General features: G+C 51.5%; 1 protein-coding gene across 1 annotated transcript; it reads right to left on the reverse strand.

Annotated features, from left to right (window-relative positions):
• Positions 1-5,529: 5,529 nt before the first annotated feature.
• Positions 5,530-10,741, reverse strand: GDF2 (growth differentiation factor 2). Its single transcript, XM_058696945.1, has 2 exons — positions 10,170-10,741; positions 5,530-7,625 (listed from the first exon to the last, which is right to left on the reverse strand). The coding sequence occupies exons 1-2, from the start codon at positions 10,513-10,515 to the stop codon at positions 6,685-6,687; spliced, it is 1,287 nt and encodes a 428-aa protein (XP_058552928.1). The 5' UTR covers positions 10,516-10,741; the 3' UTR covers positions 5,530-6,684.
• Positions 10,742-16,568: the final 5,827 nt, after the last annotated feature.

A 16,568-nucleotide genomic window follows, 5' to 3' on the forward strand; every position in this document is an offset into this window, starting at 1 on the left:
CACCTCTTCAAAGGACCAAGCTGCAGAAGGAGGTCAAGCTGCTGTTCTGTATGTGTATGTGACAGCTTCTCCCAGTGACACCGAGACACTATACTGTTCCGTCATGGGGTCCTGGGCAGACCTCCTGTACCCACATGCCAGCTCCGGGAGCGGCCACCTGACTGGGGCCTTGTCCAGCAAAGGAAGGAGACTCCAACACTGACATGGAAGACCTCAAAGGCTCCGGGAGGTGGGGTCAGGCACGGCCTCCAGAATGTGAGCGTGACATTGGGGTCCTGAGAAGGTCACAGAACTCATATACTCACTGTCCAGCTCTATAGGCCCCTTTTATGTTTTTAGCTCTACCTGTTACCTACATCAGCACAGAACAACCCAGACAGGCCTCAAAGGCTCTTCCTCCCTAAAAAAGTGGGGAAAGGAGGAAGAGAGGGAACACTTATGTGATTTGGGGTCCATTTTGGTACTGCAGTTAGCTAAAAGAGACCTCCATGAGGAGGCCGAGAGACCCCAGGTTGGGGACTCAGGAGCATGGCCATTTCTTGGGTTCCTTCTGGAGGTGACCCTCCAGTGCTTCTCAGGCTACATTTCTTCCTGAGAGGGTATGTGTGTGTACCTGGCATTTGCCCAGCTGGCCCCGGCTTCTACATCTTGTTGATGGGAGGTGCTTTCCTGTCAGGGAGTTAGGTGGGCAGCTGGTATGGGTCCCACCGAGCAGGCAGAAGGTGGGGCATCACCACCCCTGTGAAGGGACAAAGAACTTGCCGTAAATCATATCTGAGAGTGAGGACCAATGTCAAAACCAGAGAGGAATGAGAAAATGGGCATCGTGCGTGGGTCTGTGGTGGGCAGGTGCTAGGCACTGGTGTCCAAAACCAGGAGTCTGCGAAGCAGAAAAGAGAAAGACCAGACCAGGAGAGGCATGATCGGAGGGCATGATGGTCTGGCCAGATTCTGGACACGGGGGCTGCAGCTGGGCCCAAAGTCGACAGGTCCCAGATCGAGGTCGGCAAGGTTGGCTCCCTTCATGGATGTCACAGCATCAATAGGCATGCCTGGCTGAGGGGCTTCTGTTGACAACTCCCAGGTCCGTAGGTGGGGAACAAACTGAGAAGGAGCCAAGGACTTGGGTCCTAAAACTATAATGGTTCAAAATCCTTTTGAATAGTGTATTTTATTTTGCCCAGTATGGACATTATAAAGAAGAAAATCCTGTTACCTGTGATGTCCATCATTTCATTAAAAAGGAGGAGATGTTTGAACTGCACTTGGCTGTTGTAAACAATACTTGCTTGCCCTTAGTCTGTTTACTTGATCCCGATTGGAGAAGGCTGCTGACCCCTCATAGGCCCATGCTGGCCATACGCGGCAAAGCCCCTCAGCCCCTATGCAGATGGCTGGCATGGCAGGGCTCTCCTGGACTGCAGGGACCCATGAGCAGGAATAAACACTCACGGGAGGGAGCTACAGAGAGGCAGACTCGGGCCCTTGCTCAGGCATATCTTTCTGAGAACCGGAACTGCCCACTCATGAGACAGACTGCTTGGAAGAGGGGCAGTCCTAAGTGGGAAGTGTTCTGGGAAGCTGAGGCCCATGGTGTTAGACTTCTGCCTGATTTTAAAAATAAAGAATTTCTGGAAGTTTCATTCAGTCTGATCCAATGTAAGCCACCTGTGTGCAGGGCTGCCTGCTTTGGGTATAGTCACCTGTCCCCACGTGAAGGCAAGTCTGGGAAAAGCCGCACCCCTTCGTGTCAGACTGTTCCAAACTTTCTCAGCAACCTTGGCTCCCCAAGGAGATGCCATATGGATATAATAGGCTTGCCTTTGAAAGCCTTTGATCACACACTGGAGACGCCTCTGGGCCCCCTCTGCAGGCACCAGGGAGAAGGGGGCAGGGCCGGTCCTTTCATTTCGGACCCTGGGGCAAGCTCTCAGCAGCAAAGCTCAGACTCCCTGGCACATCAGAATCACATCAATGTGAAGGTCTGAAGCAGCCTCCAGGGTGTCCCTGGGACTTGGGAAACCAAGCGCACACATGCATTCAGGATCAGCTACACCAGTGTGTGAGGCCAAAAGCAGAATGGAAATGCAGGACCCTTGTTCAAAAATTATTGTGAACTTCGAGATTGCAACAGCAGAACATTAAATCAGGCAGGTCCCATGCTATTGCCCAGGCCATAGGGATGCCTGTGTGCATTCTAGAGTGGGGTGAGTGCAGGTTCCCTGCGGGGAAGAGGCTGGCAGGGGCCTCTCCTCATGTCGCTTAGTGCCATCATAGCTAATGCCTGGAGCCTGCTGCAGACTGCACCCACCCAGGTGGGCTTGCCCTGGATTCCTCACTATGCCCTGCAGAGGAACTGATGTCCAGGACAGAGAGAGCTGGTCAGATGAGCTATATATGGAACCACACCCTTGTATATACGAGGAAAAGAGTTTCTGAGTTCAGAGGGATGTGACCTCCCACACCCGCCTGTGTTGGCCCTGCTCATATGGGAATTCAGTTGGGCTTGGAAAGAGAAAGTTGCAAGGAAGGATTGACTCAAGGATTCCTGCTTTCTCCCAATTTTGATAGAATTCCGTAAGAGGTACAAGCCACGGTGTTTCTGTTACAGGTAGGAGAGTCTTCATTGTGTGAACGGAGGTATTGATTCTTGGATTCCCCAGGAATCGTGGGGATCCACCCTGGAATAAAGACAGCCAGAAGGGAAGTAGCTCGAAGCAGTTTGTGAAAGTGAAAGTACAATTCCAAGGTGGGAGAGCTGGCAGGCCTAGAGGTGGCCACTGCCCTGAGGCTTTTGTGAGCTGGGTCTCAGGTCACAGACAGGGTGGTCTCTGATGGAGGCTGCTTCCAATCTTTTCGGAAACTCCTCCCACAGGGTGGGAGAGGGAGTTTTTACCCCTCCAAGGTTTGTACTTGAACCAGCATGGCAGCCTTCCCCCATGGCAGGGGGCTAAAGCTGCAATGTGAATGCATTATGGTGAGTCTAGGGGCTACCCTGGGGCAGAGGTGAACATATGTGCTACCCCTGTGGCTCTTGGTCTGTCAGCCCCAGGATGCTGGAGCCAAGAGGTCAGGATGTTGAGGGGTCTTGGAGGCCACAAAGTCAGGATATTGTGCCCCCAGGTTTCTAATGTGTAATCTACTTATCACTGTCCTTGCCTCCAGCTCCTGTCTAACTAAGTGCCTACTCCATCATTTCGTGACCCAGACGATAGAATGTTAATCACAGGGGACAAGTGTGTCCTTCTCTACCTTCTCCAGTCCATCGGTGCCTGGCTGACCAGAGGTCTCCGCACAAGTAGCACCAGAGAGGAAGTGGCCAAGGAGGGCACAGAAGGTGGCACTTGCCCAGGAGAGCACAGGCTTTGTCTTTGCTTCTTCCTGCTAACGTGACCATGACCTTCACCGTAGAGAAGGTCGTTAGGACAGAAGTCAGGGCAACAGAGCGAATTTGGGCTTAGCATCACAACCAGGGTTCAAATCCTGGCTTTAGCAGTTCCTGGCTAGTGGCTCTGAGTAAAGTGTGAGGCCTCCAAGTGCTTCCACATTTGCAAAAGTCTTCTTCATTTGCAAAAGTCAGGATAAAAATGTCATTTATTCTGAGGTTATTGCTTGAGCCACTAAGTACAAGTCCCCAGCCCTGCCTGGTCCTCCAGGAGCCCCCCAGCCTTCCTCCCTGGCTCTTCTTCTGGCCTCTCCACGCCACCCCCATCTCTCTGTCTCTCTGTGTCTGCCTGTGGCTTTCTGCTTGACATCCCTGAACCTCTCTCTCCTCTTGCTCCTTGCCCGGAGAGTAGGTCACACGAGGAACAGGGGACGGCCCGTCAGCCCTGCAACTGGTCATCTCACTGGGTTTCAGCTTCTTCATACGTGTGGTAGCGGTAATATCACCACCCAGATACGACAAAAATGAACACGCTTTAGGACACGTTAAAAATGCAGTACTAAGGGTGCTGGTCCTTAGGCAGAGGGCTAACTGTCTGCATAATGGAGTGTCCAGAGGATGGCGCTGTTGCATTTTGTTCTCTGGCTGGGGGTGAAGAAAGCTTTGGGGAATCTGGTGGGAAGAATAACCCAGGGAGGTGGAAGCCAGACAGCATTTCTTGGGGGCACTCCTTGCAAGTTCTTTTCCCTGCACATCCGTCCAAGTCAGTTTGTCCTGAGCCACAGCCCACGGCAGCCCTCTGAGAGTGACCGAGGTCAGAGGCTCTCAGGCCTTGCCTCCTGAAGACTTGGTGGCACATGTGGTGACAAGACACCTCAGACAAGAGGTGAGCAGGTCCCCACGCCGAGCCCAAAAGACCCACGAGACGGAAGCACTGTAGTGCTCTTCAGAGCAGGAAGATCAGAGCCGGAGCATCAAGAGAGGGGACAAAAGGGGTGCCACTAGAGTCAAGCCTTCACGGATGGTGACTTGGGCTCTGCAGCTGGAAGTGAGGTGGCCAGGCAACCGGCTGAGGGCATCGCCAGGGAGTGGCCCTGGGAGTGGGCTGGAGCTTGGCATCTGAGCGGGCACAAACTGGGAGCCGATGCTGGAATAGTGGAGCAGGGCCCAGGCCGCTGGGCAGGGGTGACTCATGGCCCAGACCTCCCTCCCCTGACATGGGGGAAGTGAGGGACGGCATGGGGCTAACTGCTGCCCACTTGCAAACATCTGCTTTCTCACATACCCACACACATGCCCTTATATGGACACGTCCACTCTCCCTGCAGACAGAGACGCTGCCCACACCTGTCCACTCGCCACCGTGGCAACTCTGTCTCCATGCCCTTCTCCTCTGCCCCCCACCCAGGGAAGGAAGGGCCTGTGGGGAGGGGTGGGGAGGCTATGGCATTGAGGAGTCATCAAACCCAGGTCTCAGATTCAGGAAAAGTCCACAGTTTAGACATTTGACTTTATTTCCAAGTGAAACTTTGATGCAGGCACAGAATACACCACCAGGACTAAAAGATGTTCCTCATCCATCTTTATGGTTGAGCAACGTTGTCGTACCTGGAATTAGTACTTTCTGTAACTCCAGTAATTAATTGTATTTAAATTAATTAATTTGCATTATGTTAAAGCTCTTCATTAGTTCCTTGTAAACATTTGGCGTAAATCACTTTTTAAAAAAATATACTGAGAGCTTCAACCAGTGGGAATGGCCAGGGCCTCTCTAGGCCTCTTATAGGCTCTGCTCTGGCCAGCGGTCAGAAGGGCCATGGAGTGGAATCTTCACCACCTCTAGACTCTTCCTCACTCCACCCCATTCCATGTGTGGCCTCTAGAGTCAGAGAAGAGAAGGAAATTCAGAAGAAATGGAAACTCTGTCCCGTCTTGGGGTCAATGGGGGCTGAGTCCAGTCCTGAGGCCCAAGCCCAGGACAGAGCTGAACACACACTGCTCGAGGAAGCCGGCAGGTGCAGGCAGAGCTGGATGTGGCCACTAAGGACCTGAGTTCTTCAGTGGCTGGGAACCCTCCCCCAGGAAGGCTGGACATCATCACTTGAACACATGTCACCGAGGAGTAAAAATAGGGACATTGCAAATACCAAAGCAAGAGCGCATTTATTCCAACAAATGCAAATCCAGGTCCTGTCTCCCACGGAGTCCTTGTGGGAGGGCAGCCCACAGATGTGTTCTGCTGGTGAGCTGGTTATGCTGAGTAAATTAACTGCAGAGATGCGGGCCGTAGGCTGCCCCATCCCTTGGGGTAAATTGTGCCTGCTCCTCCCAAACCATCTCAGAGTCTGAGTTTACGGGCAGCCGGTGGCCCCGTGTGAACCGCTGGCTGTGCAAGCATCACGCCACTGGGTCCAAGCACCTGCAGCCGTGGTACAAGCTACTACCCGAGGGCTTCTGTCATGCCCTCTTTCCATCCTGCAGATGGTTTTGGGGGTAGTGTTTAGTGGCTCAAGGGTCATCTTAAAAAGCACTGGGCCACTGATACAACACAGGCACCAGCAGTCAGAATGTGCTCCGGATGCTCCAAGCAACCCAGTCATCCGGGTGGGTACTGGCCAGGGCTGAGCCCAGCTTGCCCCTCAATGCCTGCCTCCCGGCATCTAATTGTTCTTCAGCTGAAAGGTGACCTGATAAACTTTGATGGGATATTTGAGAAGCTCCTGGGCTTTGGTGGCCGACAGACTGATGGAGACCTATGGGTTGGAATCATGCCTTTGACTGGTGTTACTTGAACTGCATTTTGGTTTCTGCATGTGTAAGCTGGGACTCGTCACACCCATCTCACTGGGTTGTGGGAATCTGTGAAGTGATGGGTGTAGAGCACATAGCTGTCCCTGTCCCCTTCACGCCCTGAAGTTACTGGAATGCACCCCGTCCTTCTTGTCTCCATAAATCTCTGCCCCATCTGTCTGTACTCCTCTGCCTCCCTTTTGTTCTTTTCTGCTGGCTCTGGATTATTTTTCTACTCTCCCCTTTTGGTTGTCTCCCCTAGCACCCCAACAATCCTTCTAAGCTTTCCTCTTCTCCTAAGCTCTCACCCCCAGCCGCTTGCTATTGTCTCCCCTGAAGCTGGACCCAGTGGTGTATGCGTGGGCAGGCTTTTACCTCTAGGATGTGGCAGCTTCCTTTCCTTCTTCAGGCTGGCATGCAGACAGACTTAGTCCCTGTCATGCCCAGAGGGACACAGGACCTCTCAGCAGGACCCCTCTACCCTGTCTCCCCCTGCCTGCAGGCCGGCACTACCTGCACCCACACTCAGCCACGCTCATCCCTTCATAGTGGTACTTGAGGGTGGGGACCCCCATGTCATCCTTGTAGAGGATGGAGATGGGGCTCAGTTTGGTGGGCACGCAGCAGGCCTTGCCCACTTTCATGGGGAACTTGAGATGCACCAGGGTCTGCACAATGGCGTGCTTCGTGGGGGTCACGTCATCAGCCAGAGGGAAGAAGCAGCCCCCTTTACATTCGTACGCATCATACTCCTTGGGTGCAATGATCCAGCTGTCCCAGCCGATGTCCTCGAAGTTCACCCTCAGGGAGGTCTTCTGACAGTGGTTGTTGGCCCCGGCACTTCTCTTCCGTCTGGCTAAAGATGACCCTGTGGCCTTGTGACCTTCCCCATCCTCATCCTTGTTGTCCCCTGCTTCTGCCGGACCATTCTTGGACAACTTCTTGAGCACACTCTCCTGTTCATGGCCAATCATCTCCCTGAGCTCCAGCCTGGTCTCTTTGGTCCCATTGCTGCGGTCATTGGAGAAGACGACGAAGAAGGGCAGGTTTTTGGGGCCTGGGGGGACGCTGATATCCAGCTTGTCACAGCCCTTCCTGTGACTTTCCACAGTCACTTCCAGTTTATTTTTGCTCTTGGTGGAGTCTGCTCTGACCCACCGCTTCACAGCACTGGAGACCTCAAAGGTCTCCCAGCCCTCATCCCGAATGTCCTGGGACACCAGGAATGTCTTGGTTCCTGTAGAAGCATCCCAGGCATCTGCTCCATCCAGAACATCATAAATGGCCATGTTGCCTTTCCACTCATGTGAAGAATCTCCGTGGTTTTGACAGGAGGCATAGAGTCGGAGCTCGGCCCTGGTGATCTGCTCATGCCTGGGAATGGAGATGTTGAAGAGCAAGATGTGCTTCTGGAAGGGAAAGTCTTCCGTGGCCGCAAGAGAGACAGCATCTGAAATGCAGGCACACAGTCAGCGATGGGCATCTTTCATCACACCAAAACAGACTCATGGCTCGTGTCAAAGGGCACCCAAGATGACATTGACCGATTCTACCAAAACTTTATTGGGTTTCACCTAAGCCCTTAATGTAGAAGAGAATTTTCAAAGTTACATTTAGGATCTTCCAAAGAAAACCAGAGGCAGGAGAGGCCTTGCATTGGAGTTCACGGGTCCAACTCTTTAGTAAGCATCTAGTCAGTGCCCAGCCTTGCACTACAAGCTTTGCCTTCTGTATTTCACTTTGCTTTTCTCACTAACCCTGCAAGGGTCTAATTATTATTCCACTTTTACAGATGTGGAGACTGGTATTTAGAATGTTTAACTGCCAAGCGAACACATCCTGTAAAGCTCTTCACTTTAAAAAAAAAAAAAAAAGAACCAAATAACATAGCAAAGCACTTTGTCAGCCTCAGAGTGCAGATCCTGAGTGTATAATGTTAAAGGAGACACCCTGGGAGGGGGCGGTGAATTTCCAACATCAAGACAATGTTAAAAATCTCAGCGTTTAAATAGTATAGAAATCATTCAGAATTGTAATTTCTGAGCAAAGTTAAAGTGGATTTTTTTATGTTTGAGGAAAAAAGAAAACATATTAGCCTCCACTGCTGTGTTATGGTAGGCAAAAACAGGGCTTGCCTTTTAGCTACACAATGATGTCCATTTCCAACCTCTCCTGGCTGATGCACAGGCATCAGGACACCTCTATTATGCCGTGGCTCAGTCACAAACATGAGACCACAGCATGCTGCAGTGATATCCAGCAGTGTCTGACAGGCCAAAGTGCTAATCCAGACCTTGCCCTTTCCTAGGCTTGTGACCTTGGAGGAGTCCCGCATCTCTCTGGGCCTCCGTTTCTTCATCTGTAGAATGGGGCTCATCCTACCTGCCTTCCAAGGTTGGTGTGAGGCTTCCACAAGAGGGCACATGGAACTTACAGACACAGTCCCTGCCTCACAGCTGATAATCAATCTTTTGCCTCCTTCCCAGACCCTCCTCCCCAACACGCGTTCCCCCCTCAAAGCATGTAGCCCCTCACCCAATGTGGATGTGCCATTCTAGCTCCCGCAGAACGTATGTGAAGAGCGAACGGGCTCTATGAGCATCAATGCCCTACCGTGCTCTTATTGTGGCATGCTTTGAAGATGGCTGTGGAACCACATCACACATCTAGAAAATAAACACCCTCCCTACCTGAGCTGCACGTGGACCATCTGAAAACGGAAGCATACCTGCCCTCCACAGGAGTGCTGGCCACAGGCAGGGCTGGGATCGAGTCAGAACACTCGTTTTGGGGGCATGGACAATGCTGGGCAGGGGAGGGGATGGTAACGGAGATGGCTCCAAATGCTGGACTCCCAGATTCTGGGATTCGGTGATGAGATTCAGCCGAAGAAGCTCAGCCTTCTCCTAAAGCGCAGGTTACGGGCACGTCCCATGGGGACGGTGAGGTGCTGGCAGCATCTGGGTGACCCGCACATTGTAGTTTTTAAAATGAAGCCAATATTTTAAAAATCAGGCAAGTTCACATGAAATCTAGATTCTTCTTCTTCTTTGGGGCAATCAGAAAACGCAGCACTGCTGGGCATGTATCATGACTCTCACGTCCTTTAGACTGGGCATGAGCTCTGCAGGCGGGCACGTCTGGCCTACCATGGTCCTGGGCAAGGCCTGTTAGGGGTCGGCAGGGGTCAAGTCCTGGAGGAGAGAGGCCGCAAGTGCCTGGCTGTTCGGAGAAACAGCAGAGGCAGGAAAAGCCTGAGCTTTGTAGGCAGGTGGGGCCTGGGTCAGAATGCAGCTGCCGAACCACTGTGTGACCCTGGTAAGTTCCCTCAGCATCTGCAAGCCTTGGCTTCCTTCCCTGCTCACAAGATCATCTCACCTATGTCACGGCCATTAGTGGACACAAGCCCTAAGTCGATGTTTGTTATCTTCCAGTCCTATTAAAGCAGGCAAATCATTTTGTATTTAGAAAATAAGAAAGCTGTCCTCTGATGTTTCTCTCACAAAAATTGATCAGACTTGTAGATACTTTTTGGTGGGAGAGAAATAGCCATTCTTTCAGAGTTAAAAAAGACACCACTTGGGTGAGGCTAAATAAATTGTCTGTTTCAAAGTAGGAAGGGGGCCATAAAGGAAGGGGAAGAGAAGAAGGGATGGAAGAAAGGGAGCTGGCATTCGGGGGCACCTAATGTGTTAAACGTGGCACCGGGCCCAGGGAGGGAGAACCTTCCACAGCAGAGCTATCCAGTAGGACTTTCTGCAGCGATGGACGGGACCCGTTTCACACTCGGCACTGTCCTATAAGGTAGCCATTAGCCACACATGACCATTGAGCTCTTGCATTGAAGACAGTGAACTAAGTTATTAATTTTATTTCATTCTAATTTATTTAAATAGAAACGCAAAGAGTCTCGTGGGTCCAGTGGCCACCGTACTGGGCAGTGCAGCCGTGACCCCTGAGTCCCCCCGGGGTGCCCTGGCGGAGCCGACTCTACCTTCCACGCTGAAGCTGCGCACGATGTTGGATGCAGGGGTGGTCGACTTGTCGGTGGTGTATCTGTTGTACAGGTCGATCATGTACTGCGGTGGCTCCGCTCGGGTTTTGTCCTGGGAAGGGACCCCGCTCAGGTTGAGGCTGCGCAGGAAATCCACCTTCATGTTCTCCAGAAACATCCTCAGGTCGAAGGTGCCTCCCTCCCGCTCGCCTCCGGGCCCCCCTAGCAAGCGGTGGGCGTCTCCCCCCGCGGGCGCGCGCCCCCGGCTCTCCAGCGGCTTCCCCTGCGCGGAGCAGGCCAGCAGGGAGAGCACGGGCAGGGCCACCCATAGCGCCCCGCAGCACATCTTGGGACGGCGCTGTCGCCCTGGGCAGGAGACTGCGGGCGGCCGCCGGGGGTGTTAGCAGGCGCGGGGAGGAGCCCAAAAGGAGCGCGCCCGCATTTTCTTGCCTCTGCACGGAACCACCGGCCGGCTCACAGGCTCTCAGCCGCAGTCCCCGGAGTGGCCTCCGCGCGCTCTTATCTGGCCCTCGATGCTGCGCTCCCACCTCTTATCTAAGTGAGCTCTCCGTTAATGAAGGCTCTATAAACATCTGACAAACACGCAGGGCTTGTGGGAAGCCCACGGCCTGCTGCAGAGAATCTGAACTTCTCCGTGGGGTTATCGCCCCCCTAATTAGGATCCTCTCTCATTTCCTTGCCAGCTCCGTTCAGAAGAATCTAGAGACAGGGTGACCCAGGCTCCATCTCCGGGGCCACAGAAACAATTCGGGAAACAGAGAAGACCAAAAAGTCCTCCAAATATAGAAACAACACAAAACTCCCAGAAGACTTCCACAAGAGAAGTGGTGGGTGGGGTGGGTGGCCGAGCGGGGTGCCCCAGGGTCAGTGGGAGGCGGGCTCCCTACGGAGCACATGTGTGCCTGTGTGTGTGTCTGGAGAGCCCGGTGTCCGCGTTGTCGTCTGTCAAGTGAGATCCCTGAACATTAGGGATCAGGGAGGATGGAGGCTTTGGACTTCTGAGAGGAGGGTTCAAACCCTGGCTCCCTCATATACCACCCACTAGTGTCACATCACCTCTACGACCCTGGGATCCAGAAAAGAATTGTGAGGAATCTAAGATGATTCTATGCTAAACATCATGGCACCATCTGTTGGGTGGCCACATTCTGGCTGCTACTTCCCTGTGCTTCCCCGGCCTGCCCTCCGGGGACACCTCACCCACCCTGAGACCTGTTGCCCAAGCCCCAGAAGCGCTCTGTGCCTGGGCTTGGGGGGCTCCTTGCTCATGTCAGTTGGGCCACACTCGTCAGCCAGCAGAAGTGTGCAGTCTGGGGACAGGAAGGGAGGCAGGGAAGCCCTGAGACCAGCATATACCCAGGAGATGTCCCCCTGGCCCCAGGAGGCCAAGGTCCCAGGGTCTGTGTAATTGTAAGAGCATCGTGCCCACACGTAGTCTCTGTTCATTTCCATTATGTGTGGCATTGACCAAGGTAAGGAATGGGGATAGTTAACAATCTTGGGGGCCTATACTGAGGGGTATTTGAACACGAAGTTTTTCCATGCTGGCAGGACTTCTGGGGAGAGGTAGCACTGAGCTGAGTAGCTTCAGGAAGACGTAGGAGGGGCCTCGGCAGGCCAGCTGGCGGAGGTCAGAGATCCCAGTGTGTGCCCAGTGTTCTTCCCACCCCTAATGGGGGCAGGGTGAAACCAAGAGCCTCAGAGTTGCCGGGCCTGAACAGAACTTGCTGTCCCCATCCTCTGGGGACACTGTCAAAGGAGGGTGGACGGGAAGGGGTGCAGCTTCAGAAGTGCTGCTCTCGAGAGGGGGCAGGAAGCACGCTGGGCGTTGAGCCAGCTCAGTGCAAGAACTCCCTGGGGCGGGGAAAGGATGACAGGGTATGGAGCCTGAAAATGGAGCTGCAGCAAAGAAGGCCTGGGAGGAGCTGGGAAGTGAGCCAGGCGTCCCCCATGGTGCTCCAGTTCCTGGAGGTAGCCCAGAATCAGGTCCCATTCAAGAGGCGGAGCCAAAGGACACATGGGTGTGGCCTGAATGTGGGTCAGGGGAGCGTAAGGGGCTGCTACCTGATGTTTTCTTAAAAGCATGGTAGGTTTTATTTTCTGATTATCCCAGTAGTACGTAGTGCAGATAATTGGGGGAATGCAAAACATGAAGAAGGAAATAAAAATAACCAAACGTCTCCCCGACCAGTGATGCCCACAGTTAATATTTTGAAATAGAGGATATGCAGCTCCACAATCCTCTATCTACAACCCTTTTGGCAAGGAGTGTTTTGAGATTCTGAGATTTTCAGATTTTGGTAATTCGGTATGGCACATATACTGTACTATCCCAATGGGGTTGGAGATAATACCTTATAACCAAATACATTAACATTTCTGCAGTGACACAAATAGAAACACACATATCCATTCAGATCAAGTTTTGCCAGGAAAAGAGTTAAAAGGAGCTTCAGGTTTTCTGATAGTTTTGGATTTGGGATCTCAAATAAAGGGATGTGGACCTGTTTACATATGGGATCACCACATGTGCCCATGGAGGCTGCACATGAGCCCTGCCCGGAGGCACTGGTCACATAGACCGTAATGTGGATGATGCCCCCAGAGCGGTGCAAAGCAACATGGCTGTGTATTTCTGGAATGCTCTGCCCAACAGACTCAGGGTATCAATATATCCATATGTCGTTTGTTGTTTTTAACTAATTGTATCAGGCCTCCTGATCCATGTTATCAGGAAGTCTGATCCATTGCCTACATTGTCCAAGTGTGCTATAGGTTTATTTAGTTCAAATGAGGTGGAGGTAGATGGTATCAGTCCAGCCTCTTAATGCCAGAAGTGGTTGGGGAGAAAGGGCTCCTAGCAGGTCCCAGCTGCTGTGGCTTCTCAATGACACCTGGTTTTGTTGTTGGGGGTGGGTCCCACACATCTAAGAGCTGCTTGAGCACAGCTGCTGGGATGCCCTGGCTGGTTCAAGTTTCTGCCCAGATCTCCGTGATGTCCTCTTTTGGGCACCAAGATAACAGACTTCTCAAGCACGCTCCCCGGCTTACCATTTTTCAGAAGGCAGGTGGCTGGGGTGAGAGAAGAAGCTGTCCATGGCCACATTCTGATCCCATTCTGCTCTCACATAGATCTCTAGGTTCTTGTAGGGAGCCTGGGTCACCAGCTCCGACTCCCACTTTCCTCAAGGTGGTGTGGATTCAGAGACCTTGTTACCTTTTTGTGCAAATGATCCTTGGTCCAGCTGGACAGATCCCCCTAACTCTGTGCCTTAGGGAACAAGGTTTGGGTCTCATTCTGTCTTTCCCAACAGATGCAGGGATCCTCATGCAAAAGGACCCCCTCCCTCTCCTGCCACCAGTCAGGCCTCAGGCTGCCTTAATTGAACCACAAAAGATAGTATTTACCCTTCTTCTCCCAGTTTTCTCCTCCCCCAAATAGGGTACCATATGGCCCAGCAATTCCACTTTTGTGTATATACCCAAAAGAATGGAAAGCAAGGTCTCGAAGAGATATTTGTACACCTACGTTCATTCATAGCAGCATTATTCACAATAGCCAAAAGGGTTGAAGCAATCCTAGTGTCCCCTGGTGGAGGAATGGATAAAGAAAACGTGGTACACACATATGATGGAATATTATTCAGCCTTAAAAAGGAAGGGAATTCTGGCACATGCCACAATGTGGATGAAACTTTAAGACATGCCAAATGAAGCAAGCCAGTCACAAAAGGACAAATGTTGCGTGACTGCATTCACAGCCAAATGCATAGAGACAGAAAGTAGCATGGTGGTTGCCAGGGGCTGGGTGGAGGGGCACTGGGACGTTATTGACTATTGGGTACGGAGTTCCAGTTTTGCAAGATGAAAAGGGTTCTGAGGAGGGATGGTGCTGTTGGTTACATAATAATGTGAATGTACCAAATACCACGCAGCTGCCAATGGTAAATTTTAGGATATGTATCTTTTACCACAATTTGAAAAAGGAATTTAAAAAAGTATATCATTTAGAGTTCCTTTTCTTGTAGACTACAGACTGTTAAACCAAACAGGTTTAAACAACATGGATTACAGCTAGCGAAAGCTGCAAAGTCCAGGGAAGCTTTGACTTAGCACAGTCTGGTCTAGAGTCTAGGCAAAGTTGTAATAATGTTAGAGCTGCCTTCCACTGTGTGGTCTTCACCCTCTGCCTCTCTGTTTTGGCAAGTTGACAGCAACAGGTCTGCATCCTGGGGAGGAGGGAAAAAGAAGGGGAAGGGAGAAAAAGCCCAACTGGAAGTCCGAGTTAGTCTCTTGGTGGCTTCTTGGTCCTGATTGGGTCATCTGCCCATGCCCTAGCCAATCATTGCGAACGAGGGGAATCTAATGCCCTGATTGGCTTAGGTGGGGGTGATGCCGCTGGCAGCAAGGAATGAAAGATTGAAATAATTCCCCCAGAGGGGGTTAGATCTGGTCACCAGAAGCTGCTACTAAAGGATGGTACAAGTATCTTCACATGCCATGAAAATTTTTCAAAAATTCATTTTTTTAAAAATGTTTACTTATTTATTTTGAGAGGTGGGGGAGGGGCAGAGAGAGAATCCCAAGTAAGCTCCATGCTGTCAGTCCCACCAACTGTGAAATCATGACCTGAGCTGAAATCAAGAGTCAGACCCTTACTTGGCTGAGCCACCACATACTTCATTTTTAATGACTGAAGACTATTCAATGGTATGGACATATCCTAATGTATCCAATAGTCTCCAACTGTAGGACAATTGGGCTATTTATTATAATAATGTTGCAAGGCACTCTGGTATAGTCTACATTTTATCTTCAGGCGGTTCTTCGGAAGAGGGATGTCCAAATCAAAGTGTAGGCAAACGTCTTCAAAGCTCTGGGTAAACATCGCAAGTTGCTTTCCTGAAATGCTCTTTCAATATTCACTTACATTAGCAGAGCCTAGGAGTACCTGTCTTACCACCTCTCAGCGGTAGTTTTTTCTAGTCTTTAGTAATTTGATGAACAAAAAAAAATGTGAATTTGCTTTGCTAGCTGCGCCAGACTATATTTTCTCCATGTTTTGATGAGCTACCCCACAGGGTCTGGACTTTAGTCTTCTGGAAGGCTTCTGGAAGGTACAGGGGTAGCCGCCTCTTACCCACAGATGGTCCAGGGCCCATGCTTGGGAATCCTACTTGGTACCACTCTGTGTGTTCAGGGAGAGGGCCGGAGGGATCCACAGATGCTGGGTGCTCCTCAGGAACACTGCGTACCTTTAGCACAGAGCCTGGCACATGGTAAGTGCTCAAGAAATACTCATTATTGCTCTTGTCTGTACAAGGTCTGATCTTTCTATCGCTGTGTCTATTTCCCCTGTCTTCTGTTCCTCTGCCCCTGCCTTCTGCTGAGCCCCTGACTTAGATGTGCTTTCAGTTTGGGATGCCTCATACTCACTCCCCCGCTGCCCTCCACCTGGGCCCAGTCCCTCCTGCCTTTCAGTGCTTGCCCAGGACCCCTCCACCACACAGCCTCTGTGTTCTGAGTGACACCATTCAGACATCTGGAACTGCCCGACAACCACTATGAAGGGCCCTAGGACCACTGTCTGCTGTTGGCTTGCGCTGGCACATCCTTCCTGCAATCTGACATGCCCAGAGAGCTGGCCCTGTGTTCATGGTGGATCTGAGGCCTTCCCTGGGCAGGCCTCTACGCTCATGCTGCACTTGTCATGAACACCTCGGGGTACTCCAGGCAGTGTGTTGGTCAGGCTGGCTCTGCCCTGGTGGCTGCTGACCCAGCCTTGTCCCCCTGTCTGGACTTGATGGCCAGTTAGTTTGGCATTACTATGATATGGTGATTTTTTTAATTTTTAATTTTTTTTTAATGTTTTTATTTTATTTTTGAAAGAGAGAGACACAAAGTATGAGTGGGGAAGGGGCAGAGAGAGAGGGAGACATAGAATCTGAAGCAGGTTTCAGGCTCTGAGCTGTCAGCACAGAGCCTGACCTTGGGCTCGATCTCACTGACCTTGAGATCATGATCTAAACTGAAGTCGGATGCTTAACCGACTGAGCTACCCAGGGCCCCCTGTGCTATGGTGATTTTTAACTAAAGCCTCTGTAGTACCATTTCTCCTGAAACTTATGAATTACAGAAATTGAGTCATCCCATGCAGTTGCTACAGGAGAAGCACAATTTAATTAACAAGAGAGGCATATCTGACTCATCCATTTATTCCAAGGATCGCTGAAGCTCATCCTTCCAGCAGACAGACTTCAGCCTTCATTTATGGAGGTAGGAGAGGATCTGCCTAAATTTTTATAACAGCTGCCTCCTGGGGGTCAGGAACCCCTTTGTCCCAGGAGGCATGGCAGGAGGACACTTATCTCTCTGTGA

Source organism: Neofelis nebulosa, chromosome 13, assembly GCF_028018385.1.
Source record: "Neofelis nebulosa isolate mNeoNeb1 chromosome 13, mNeoNeb1.pri, whole genome shotgun sequence".
Lineage (NCBI taxonomy): Eukaryota > Metazoa > Chordata > Mammalia > Carnivora > Felidae > Neofelis > Neofelis nebulosa.